The sequence below is a fragment of the Danio rerio genome, chromosome 2 (genome assembly GCF_052040795.2).
Source record: "Danio rerio strain M-AB ecotype USA chromosome 2, GRCz13ab, whole genome shotgun sequence".
Taxonomy (NCBI): Eukaryota; Metazoa; Chordata; class Actinopteri; order Cypriniformes; family Danionidae; genus Danio; species Danio rerio.
Genome location: NC_141022.1, coordinates 58014495 through 58026529, shown reverse-complemented (window position 1 = coordinate 58026529; position 12035 = coordinate 58014495). Strand labels below are relative to the sequence as shown.

General features: G+C 32.9%; 1 protein-coding gene and 1 long non-coding RNA gene across 9 annotated transcripts in view; one reads left to right on the top strand and one right to left on the bottom strand.

Moving 5' to 3' along the window:
- Positions 1-12035, top strand: part of LOC147846549 (uncharacterized) — a 1651758-nt gene that overhangs the window by 173992 nt on the left and 1465731 nt on the right. The gene's annotated exons all lie outside the window — the stretch shown is intronic.
- Positions 1-12035, bottom strand: part of mtcl1 (microtubule crosslinking factor 1) — a 133700-nt gene that overhangs the window by 46044 nt on the left and 75621 nt on the right. For 5 of the 8 annotated variants that reach the window (XM_087241412.1, XM_087241408.1, XM_087241409.1 and 2 more), the window contains exons 6-8: positions 10144-10239; positions 4768-4893; positions 1447-1665 (exon numbers count right to left, since the gene is read on the bottom strand). In XM_087241412.1, coding sequence (XP_087097538.1) covers positions 1447-1665; positions 4768-4893; positions 10144-10239 — 441 coding nt within the window. The remainder of the gene's footprint in view (positions 1-1446; positions 1666-4767; positions 4894-10143; positions 10240-12035) is intronic. The other 3 variants (XM_087241410.1, XM_087241411.1, XM_087241415.1) reach the window with 1 other exon arrangement.

Sequence of the window (12035 nt, the reverse complement as noted above, 5' to 3'; positions counted from 1 at the left end):
AACCACATCAAGACATTTATTAAAAGACGGAGAAAAGAAGAACTGGTAATATCGAAATCTGATATAAGTAGGCCTGTCCCAATAATCAATATATGGACTTATCGGACAACACATGGACATGACCTCAATCATGTTTGATGATGCAATTTACAGCTGAAGTCACAATTATTAGCCCCCCTGAATTATTAGAGCGCTTGTCCCCCCCCCCCCCCCCCAATTTCTGTTTAACAGAGAGCAGATTTTTTCAACACATTTCTAAACATAATAGTTTTAATAACTCATCCCTAATAGCTGATTTATTTTATCTTTGTCATGATGACAGTAAATAATATTTCACTAGATATTTTTCTAGTCACTATAAGTCACTTCTATACAGCTTAAAGTGACATTTAAAGGCTTAACTAGGTTATTTAGGTAAACTAGGCAGGTTAGGGTAATTCGGCAAGTTATTGTATAACAGTGGTTTGTTCGGTAGATTATCAGGAAAAATATAGCTTAAAGGGGCTAATAATTTTGTCCCTAAAATGGGGTTTAAAAATTAAAAACTACTGAAATTTGGAACATAATTCAGGGCAGAAGGGGTTAAAACGAGGAAGTGTTAAAATGAAAAATTGCCTTTTGAATCATTTTATTTAAGCATGATTGAAATACCACTGACTGTATTATTAGTCTTCACATTTAATTTTATTACTTTCCTTTTTCATTAACTGTTTCAGTAGTATTTATTTATTTTGTGTTTTTGTTTATTATTCTAATATTACAATATTATTTAAAGATATATATAATGTCATTATTATTATTATTTTTTAGAATTATTATTGTTTTAGGACAAGAAAAAATAAAAAGATACACGGTTCAAGTTAGAATTATTAGCCCCCTGAATTATTAGCCCCCTTTATATTTTGTTCCCCAATTTCTGTTTAATGGAGAGAACACATTTCTAAACATAATAGTTTTCTAATAACTGATTTATTTTATCTTTGCTTGATGACTGTGATGATGACAGTACATAATATTTGACCAGATATTTTTTAAGATACTAATATTCAGGTTAAAGTGACATTTAAAGGCTAAACTAGGTTAATTAGGTTAATTAGGCCAGTAAGGGTAATTAAGCAAGTCATAGTATAATGAATAATTCTGATACAGCTCCGTCTGGACCAGTATAATTCTGTAGTCAAAAAAATATATAGCTTGAAAGGGCTAATAATATTGACCTTAAAATTGTTTTAAAAAGTAAAAACTGCTTTCATTCTAGCCGAAGTAAAACAAACCAGACTTTTTCCAGAAGAAAAATGATTAATGGAAATACTATATAAAACTCCATGCTCTGTTAAACATCATTTGGGAAATATTTTTAAATTATATTTAAAATCATAAAAAAATTTTAAAATATAACATAATTTTTAGTTTCAGTCAGTTGTGGTTCAGGTATGTTCAGCTCACCTCAGCATGTGCTCCCTCCTCCATGGTGTCCGTCCTGCGTCCGAGTCTCCAGTGCATGAGGATCCAGCGCAGCTTCATGTACACAATCACCATGTTGTGGCGGAACAACCTCACTTCCTGTTGCAGCAGGCCTCTTTCCTGTGGCCATGTTGGCTCATGAGACTGAAGCCCTTGCAGCTCGAGTCCTCTTCGGAGCTCTGCACGCCTCCTCTCCTCCTCCTGCATCAAAACATCCAGAGTATGGCAAGATTTTTTAAAAATCCTAATCAAACAAATACAGCCAAAGCTACTTTTTACTTCTCCATATCGAAAATGGAAGCTGGCTGCTCGCTGATTTAGGTGGCTAACTACTTTCACTGTTACTTTTGAGAAACATTTATTTCCAGAACCTTTACTTTTGCTGTTTTTCAGTGGTGGAATGATCCTCTAAACATGTAAATCATCTCATGTCTTTAGGGAAATGTTTATTTCCAGAACCTTCACCTCCACTGTTCCTCAGCAATGAAAAGGTAAATCATCTCAAATCTTTTGAGAAACTTCAATTTCAGAACCATTTTTTTTAGCTTTGAAATGACATTCTTGAACCTCTGAAATGTATAAAACTGTATAAGGGACATTTATTTCCAGAGCCTTTACTTTTGTTGTTGTACAGCGGTGGAATGACATTCTCAAGATTCAAAAACATCTAAAATCTTACAAGAAACATTTACTTCAAGAACCTTTACATTTGCTGTCTTTTCAGGGGTGGATTAATTTGCTCAATCCCCCGAAGCATCTCAAAACTTTCGAAAAAGGTTAATTTCCAGAACATTTCCTTTTACTGTTCCTTAGGTGTGGAATGATCTCCTCAAGCCTCTAAAACATCTACATCTAGTGCATCTACATATATTTTTAAGCAGACTCTTTTTTCCCCCAGAACCATTACTTTTAGAGTTGGGATGATCTTCTCAAGTCTTTGACAATTGCTAGAGAAAGACTTAGTTCCAGAACCTTTACTTTTGCAGTTTCTTAGCCGTGGAATGATCTTCTCAAGTGTCTGAAATATCTTAAAAAGTAAGAGGAACATTTATTTCCAGAACTATTACTTTTAGCTCTGAACTGACATTTTTGAGCCTCTAAACTGTATAACATTGCATGAAAAACATTTATTTCCAGAACCTTTACTTTTGCTGTTTCTCAGTGGTGGAATGATCTTGTCAATTGTTTAAAACGTCTCAAATCGCATAAGGAACATTTATTTAAAGAACCAATATTTTAGCCTTGCACTGACATTCTTCAGCCTCCAAAACGTATATAAATTTTTTATGAAAAATGTTTATTTCCAGAACCTTTTTAAAGTTCCTCTGTTTCCAGAACCATTACTTTTAGAGTTGGAAAGATCTTCTCAAGCCTCTATAACATCTAAAATCACTGGAGAAGTGTTTATTTTCAGAACCTTTATATTTATTGTTCCTCAGTGGTGGAACAATCTTCTCAAGCCTCTAAAACATCTCAAATATTTAGAACAACATTTTCTTCCAGAATCTTTGCTTTTGCTTTTGCTTTTGCTCAGTGGTGAAATGATCTTGTCAAGTTTTAAAAACATCTCAAACCATATGAGAAACATTTATTTCTAGAATCATTATTTCAGCCTTGCACTGACATTCTTCAGCCTCTAAAAGCGTGTGTGTATATATATATATATATATATATATACATACACATATATACATATATACATATATACATATATATATATATATATACATACACATATATACATATATACATATATACATATATATATATATATACAGTTGAAGTCAGAATTATTAGCCCCCCTGAATTATTAGACCGCTTGTTTATTTTTTCCCCAATTTCTGTTTAAAGGAGAGAAGATTTTTTCAACATATTTCTTAACATAATAGTTTTAATAACTGATTTCTAATATCGGATTTATTTTATCTTTGCCATGATGACAGTAAATAATATTTTACTAGATATTTTTCAAGACGTTTCTATACAGCTTAAAGTGACATTTAAAGGATTAAGTAGGTTAATTAGGTTAACTAGGTAGGTTAGGGTAATTAGGCAAGTTATTGTATAATAGTGGTTTGTTCTGTAGATTATCGATAAAAAAATTAGCTTAAAGAGGCTAATAATTTTGTCCCTAAAATGATGTTTAAGAAATTAAAAACTGCTTTTATTCTAGCCGAAATAAAACAAATAAGCCTTTCTCCAGAAAAATAAATATTATCAAACATACTGTGAAAATTTCCGTGCTCTGTTTAACATCATTTGGGAAATATTTAAAAAAGAAGAAAAAAATTCGAAGGGGGCTAATAATTCTGACTTCAACTGTATATATATATATACACACACACGCTTTTTTTTTTTTTTAATGAAAAATATATATTTTTTCAGAACCCTTTTTTATGCTCATGTTTCCAGAACCATTACTTTTAGAGTGGGAAAGATCTTCTCAAGCCTCTATAATATCTAAAATCTTTTGAAAAGTGTTTATTTCTAGAACCTTTACTTTCATTGTCCCTCAGTGGTGGAACAATCTTCTCAAGCCTCTAAAATATATTAAATCTTTTAGAGAAGCACTTATTCGAGAACCTTTACTTTTGCTGTTCCCCAGCAGTGGAATGATCTTCTCAAGCCTCCAAAATATCTAAAATCTTTAAGAGAAACATCTATTTCCAGAACATTTACTTTCATTGTCCCTCAGCAGTGGAACAAGCTTCTCAAGCCTCTAAAATATCTAAAATCTTTTAGAGAAACATCTATTTCCAGAACCTTTACTTTCACTGTCCCTCAGCAGTGGAAGAATCTTCTCAAGCCTCTAAATAATCGTAAACCTTTCAGTGTAACATTTATTTCCAGAACCTTTACTTTTGCTGTTTCTTAGCAGTGGAACAATCTTCTCAAGCCTCTAAAATATCTAAAATCTTTTAAAGAAACGTGTTTCCATAACTTTTACTTTTGCTGTTCCTCGGCAGTGGAATAATCTTCTCAAGCCTCTAAAACATCTAAAATATTTTGAGTAATATTTTCTTCCAGAAACTTTACTTTTGCTGGTTCTCAGTGGTGGAATGATGCTCAGTGGTGGAATGATCTTGACAAGCATCTAAAATATCGTACGAGGAACATTTTTTTCAGAACTATTGAATTTAGATTTGGACTGACATTCTTTTTCCTCTAAAACTGATTATTTTTTACTTATTTCCAGAACCTTTTATTTCTCTGTTCCTCTATTTGCAGAACCATTTATCATCGAAATGATCTTCTTAAGCCTCTATAACATTTAATTTCATTTTAGGCATGTTGCTTATGTACCTGAGTGATAGATGAAGTAAAGCCTTCTCTGTCCTCTGCTCCAGCTCTCAATCTCCGCTCGTGGTCCAGACGGAGCTGTATCTCTCGGGTTGGCGTTCCCAGCTCAGGCAGGACAGGGTCGCGAAACTGGACCCCAGCAGAATACAGAACACCAGTCTCAAAATCACAGCACTTTCAGAAGAGACACCATCAGTCTCATGCAGACAAACATACAGCAGTGAAATGCTTCAAGCCAGATCTGAGGCCAAATGATTATTAGATTCTATCAATAAATCACTGCAGGAATATGATGCAATAATCCCTACTTACAGATGCTAATTTGATAACAGTATGGATTAATACAATCTCGCAACACTGTCCTAATAATGCTACAAATCCAGATAATGAATTCAGTGGCTATATAGACTAAGATGAATAAAGCTCATGGTTAATTCACATTTATTTCTGCTCTGAATTGTTGAAGCTGTGCCATTGTTTGTAAGTTATAACAAATGTTTTATTTGTATGAGTGAAGATTCACACATGAATTTTACACATGCTGTAATATAAGCATATGCTGCCTTCAAGTCATTTCAACAATATAATTAAAAGAGAAATAGATATTTAGAGAAAGTTAATTTTACATGCTAGAAAGTTTTATTTATTTTTATGCTTTAATCTCTTTTTTTATTGTATAATAAATGTATAAACCAGCTTATAATTAAATGTAAAAAAGAAAATGTTTACTCTTGTGTGTTTATTTTATTTATTTCTTTGCTTATTTCTTTTTTTTAAATTTACTTAACTTTATTTATTGATTTTTATTTACTTAACTTATTTAACTTTATTTATTTATTTCTTATTTAACCTACTTATGTACTTAACTTACTTTACTTATTTATTTACTTTACCTATTTATTTATTTACTTGACTTATTTATTTACTTTTATTATTTTATTTATTTATTTTTTATTTACTTAACTCACTCATTTGTTTTTATTTATTTTTTTATTTACTTAACTTAATTATTTGTTTTTATTAATTTAACTTATTTATTTACTTTTCATTTACATAACTTGTTTTTATTTTTTTATTTATTTATCTACTTAACTTTCTTTACTTATTTATTTCTTTTACTTATTTATTCATTTACTTAACTCATTAATTTACTTAACTTTTAAAAATTATCTATTTATTTTTTATTAACTTAACTTACTTATTTGTTTTTATTTTTTATTTACTTTACCTGTTTTTTTATTTATTTAACTTATTTGTTTTTTTATTTTTCGTTTACATAACTTATTTGTTTTTATTTTTTTATTTACTTAACTTACTTTAAATAGGTGTATATATGTATAATATATATATATATATATATATATATATATATATATATATATATATATATATATATATATATATATAATTTACTTAACTCATTTGTTTTTAATTTTTACATTTTTTATTTACTTAATTCACCTTATATTTACATATTCATTTATTTATTTATTTTATTTGCTAACTTACTTATTATTTTTATTATTATTAAAGTTATTTACCTTTATTTAATCATTTATTTATTTATTTATTATTTACTTAACTTACTTTACTTATTTATTCATTTATTTACTTAACTTATTTAACTTACCTTACCTATTTATTTATTGAATTATTTACTTAACTTATTTAACCTAATTTATTAATTTTTTTATTTATTATTTACTTAATTATTTATGTATTTACTTAACTTATTGAACTTAACTTATATATTTATATATTTTCAAAAAAATATTTATTGAACTTATTTAACTTAAATACATAAATAAAACAATTTAAATAAGTTAATTAAATAAATTAAATAAATAAATAAATAAGTATTTGTTTATTTTTTCATTCAAAATTAGAGAAAAAAGAGAACCTGAAGGCAACATAATGCTGTTTATCTATATTATTTAGCCTATACAATAATGGCACATAAACTGAAGCCTAAACAAACATATAGACAAAGCAAATTCAATGCAATTGCATATACAGTAACTTAACCGATGACATAACTAACACACATACAGTTGTTTTTCTTTAGAACAGTCACAAGTTCAACAGAAACATCGAAGCTCCTGCGTGAGCAGATGGAGAGTGATTTTAACTCATGACAAACCAGTGTGACGTTAAATAAACAGCAGTGATTGTGAGCGAAGTGAGAAGAAACCAAAAAGAATCACTGTGAAAACAATGGTGTGAATCAAATGATTCTAATGAACGAACTGCTCTCGGCCAGATTTAGTCTTTCATTGGGTTGCATCAGTGCTGTTGATGTTCCTTTGGGTCTAATAACCGGATGTAAAATAATTGAGAGTGATTTTTTATGACAATTGGCTCGCTTCCATTATGCTTTATTACATTAAAGATTTATAGCATTTTATTCAATTAAATGAAGCTGGGGAGAATTCTTTTGCATCCTAAAGTGTGCCGTCTTTCTTTCTTAAATACAGGATCTGTTTCAAAACCTAGTGAGCTCCCTTGCGGCCTTTTAAGGGAGTGTTGTAAATGTTGAAGAATTTAGAAAAAAACATGGTAAAGTCACAGTTGTAACACACACGAACATAACTTTTAGCTTTTTTCATTTAATAACAAAACAGTGCAATCATGTTATTACTTCTTTAAACAAGTAAATGTCTCAAAAACCAATGCACCGGCTTCGAATGTTATCACTCGATTGAATGGGCTTTATCAGTGGTTATCAGCTGATAGATATGGGCCAGTAGGGGCCTTCTGCACCCACTGGTAGGCTCAGAAGGCTGTTATCATCCATTCACATGGTTAATCAGCTATACCAAAGACTCCAGATCCAGATTACATTGCATTACTGTGATGGTTGGGTTTAGGGTTTGGGGTAGACGTTAATAAAATACAATTAATGGGAAATTTAATAAATAACATAAATAATTCTCGTTAACTTCCGGCCATCGCCGTATGTGATCTATAGCTGATTAACCATGTGGATGGATGATAACAGCTTTCTGAGCTTACTACTAGGTGCAGAAGGCCCCTACTGGCCCATTTCGATCAGCTGATAACCACTGATAACACCCATTCAATCGAGTGATAGCATTCAAATCGGCTGTCCAATGTTTCATGTGTGTTTCACATGTGATATGTAATGCACCCCTCTTTAGTTGTCTTGCCTTCAACTGATAATCTATCATTATTTATTATGCATTAAACATTTATTATGCTACTTTATTTTCTTTCTTTTTATAGTATCACTATTTTTCCTTATTGAAAAGCGGGATAATTATAGCAGCACAGCATTTATTAATGCATTACTAAAAACCCAAAGTGGCGCTTGTTAAAATGAGTTAGCATGAACTAAAAAACGGAAAGACTATTTTCAAACTATTCACAAAGATGAATAAATATTGCAACAGATGTATTGTTTATTCATGTTAGTAAATATGTTATTAAGCATTGACTAATGGAAACCATATACACTCACTGGCCACTTTATTAGGTACAGCTGTCCAACTGCTCGTTAACGCAAATTTATAATCAGCCAATCCCATTGCAGCAACTCAATGCATTTAGGCGTGTAGACATGGTCAAGACGATCTGCTGCAGTTCAAACCGAGCATCAGAATGGGGAAGAAAGGGGATTTAAGTGACTTTGAAGGTGGCATGGTTGTTCGTGCCAGATAGGCCAGTCAGAGTATTTCAGAAACTGCTGATCAACTAGGATTTTCATGCACAACCATCTCTAGGGTTTACAGAGAATGGTCAGAAAAAGAGGAAATATCCAGTGAGCGGCAGTTCTGTGGGTGCAAATGCCTTGTTGATGCCAGAGGTCAGAGGAGAATGGCCAGACTGGTTCCAGCTGATAGAAAGGCAACAGTAACTCAAATAAGCACTCGATTCATCCGAGCTCTGCAGAAGAGCATCTCTGAACACACAACACATACAACCTTGAGGCAGATGGGCTACAGCAGCAGAAGACCACAGCGGGTGCCGCTCCTGTCAGCTAAGAACAGAAAACTGAGGCCAAAATTCACACAGGCTCACCAAAACTGGACAATAGAAGATTAGAAACATGTTGCCTGGTCTGATGAGTCTCCATTTCTGCTGCCACATTCGAATGGTTGGGTCAGAATTTGGCATCAACTACATGAAAGCATGGATCCATACTGTCTTGTATCAACGGTTCAGGCAGGTGGTGGTGGTGTAATGGTGTGGAGGCACACTTTGGGCCCAAAAGTACCAATTGAGCATCGTGTCAACACCACAGCCTACCTGAGTATTGTTGCTGACCATGTCCATCCCTTTATGACCACAGTCTACCCATCTTCTGATGGCTACTTCCAGCAGGATAACGCGCCATGTCATAAAGCGCCAATCATCTCAGACTGGTTTCTTGACCATGACAATGAGTTCACTGTACACAAATGACCTCCACAGTCACCAGAGCTCAATCCAATAGAGCACCTTTGGGATGTGGTGGAATGGATTCCCATCATGGATGTGCAGCCGACAAATCTGCAGCAACTGTGTGATGCTATCATGTCAATATGGAGCAAAATGTCTGAGGAATATTTCCAGTACCTTGTTGAATCAATGCCACAAAGGATTAAGGCAGTTCTGAAAGCAAAAGCGGGTCAAACCTGGCACTAGTAAGGTGTACCTAATAAAGTGGCCGGTGAGTGTATATAAAATATACACATTACAATTAATGACAATATTAATTACACACAAAACGGTTTTAAAAATAAAACTAATATACTAATCAGAAAATTATCCAGAAGTATAAAATTAAAAAAAAAATTATTGATGTATTATTGCGCCAGCTGCAGCTATGGTTTAACCAAAAAGTTGATTGATTACTACGCCGGAAGGAGAGTATAGTTCCTATAAATATCAGTCTTTTTTTTGTTACATTTGTGTCACTACAAAAGTGTCAAGCTTTAAATAGGAAGATTATTATTAGTCATTTCTGAGCGAGATGCTAATGGTCTAATCCGATTCAATGATTTATGCTAAGCTAAGCTAAAAGTGCTCCTGCCAGGACTCTGCCAGAATATAGCTGGAAGCAATAGCTCTCTGTGTGTGTGTGTGTGTGTGTGTGTGTGTGTGTGTGTGTGTGTGTGTGTGTGTGTGTGTGTGGTCTCGCTTCTCACTCGTGTGTGTGCACTTGGATGTTTTAAAAGCAGAGGGCCAATTTCGAGTATGCGTAAACATACTTGACAATACTCACTTCACTTCACTCACTGCAGCCCTACTCTAGAGAGCTGTAAATTGGACGTACTTCCAGTAAATAAAAGCGTGGAGTGTTCCTTTAAGGCACTGCGAGGACACTAGTAAAGGCATCAGAGGTCTTATGTTGGAGAGGGAGATGGACGAGGCACTGACCTCGGATCTGAAAGTGTGTGGTCTGGTGTATCTAGAGAGGCCCGCGGCTCCTCTGGGCCGGTCTACACAGCTCTCCTGCTCCTCCCTGCGCCCGGACTGAGAGTGAGGGACCAGAGGGACAGACGGCACAGACGGACGGACGGACGATAGAGGACACAGAGGGATGTGATCCACAAAAACACACGCGCCCAGACAAACACACACACACAGATGACACCAGAAAGAGTGAGGAGGGGGGAAAACTGGCAAAACTCAAAAGTGTGAAATGCAACAAAGAGTACTTCAAAAAATGAGTGTGATCTAAAGGGAAAGTTCACCCAAAAACTGAACATTTGGTCATTTTACTCACCCTTTACTTGTTTATGAGTGTTTTTCTTCAGCTAGGAAGATATTTGGAAAAATGTACACCTGTAACCATTGACTTCCATAGTGTTTGTTTTTATAACCGCTTTAGGGAATTTCCATTCTTTACCTTTATAAGTGTCTTTCTTCAGTTAGGGAGATATTTTGAAAAATGCTGAAAACCTGTAACCATTGACTTCCGTAGTGTTTGTTTTTCTGATGTTTTTCAGCTTTCCTTGGTCTTTTGCATTCAACAGAACAACAAAACTCACAATAACCTCTTTAGGGTGACTGAATAATGACTAAATTTACATTTATTACTTTTATAAGTGACTTTCTTTAGTTAGGAAAATATTTTGAAAAATGTTGGAAACCTGTAACCATTGGCTTCCATAGTGTTTATTTATTAAAATTTTTAATAACCACTTTAGGGTGACTAAATAGTGAGAAATGTCAATTTTGTACCTTTATGAGTGTCTTTTGTTAGTTAGGAAGATATTTTGAAAAATGTTGTACACCTGTAACCATTGACTTCCATAGTGTTTGTTTTTCTGATGTTTTTCAGCTTCCTTTGGTCTTTTGCATTCAACAGAATAACAAAATAACCACTTTAGGGTGACTAAATAGTGAGGAAATTTACATTTTTTACCTTCATAAGTGTCTTTCTTCAGGTAGGAAAATATTTTGAAAAATGTTGGAAACATGTAACCATTGACTTCCATAGTGTTTGTTTTTATAACCACTTTAGAGTGACTAAACTGTGAGAAAATTTCCATTTTTTCTTTACCTTTATGAGTGTCTTCCTTCAGGTAGGGAGATATTTTGAAATACACTGTACACCTGTAACCATTGACTTCCATAGTGTTTGTTTTTCTGATGTTTTTCAGCTTTCTTTGGTCTTTTGAATTCAACTGAATAACGAAATAACCACTTTAGGGTGACTAAATACAGAGTAATTTTTTTTTTTTTTAACTTTTATGAGTGTCTTCAGTTAGGAAGATGTTTTAAAAAATGTTGGAAACCTGTAACCATTGACTTCCATAGTGTTCGTTTTAGGGTGACTAATGAGTAATTTTTTTATTTTTTATTTTTACCTTTATGACTGACTTTCTTCAGTAAGGAAGATGTTTTGAAAAACTTCAAAAACCTGTAACCATTGACTTCTATAGTGTTTATTTATTTATTTATTTTTTCTGATGTTTTCAGCTTTCTTCAAAATACAGTTTTTTGCATTCAACAGAATAACAAATCTCATAATAACCACTTTAGGGTGACAGAATATTGAGTAAATTACCATTTTTAACTTTCATGGGTGTCTTTCCTCAGTTTATAGATATTTTGAAGAACGCAAAAAACCTGTAACCATTGAGTTCCGTAGTGTTTATTTTCTTGCTATGGAAGTCAATGGTTACATGTTTTCAGCTTTCTTCAAACTCATAAAGTTTAGTGTGACTAAAATGGTGAGTGAATTTCCATTTTTGGGTGAATTTCCCCTTTTATAAAAAAAATTAGAGAAAGTAAAAGAAAATAAAGAAAGAGGCAGCAGGGCT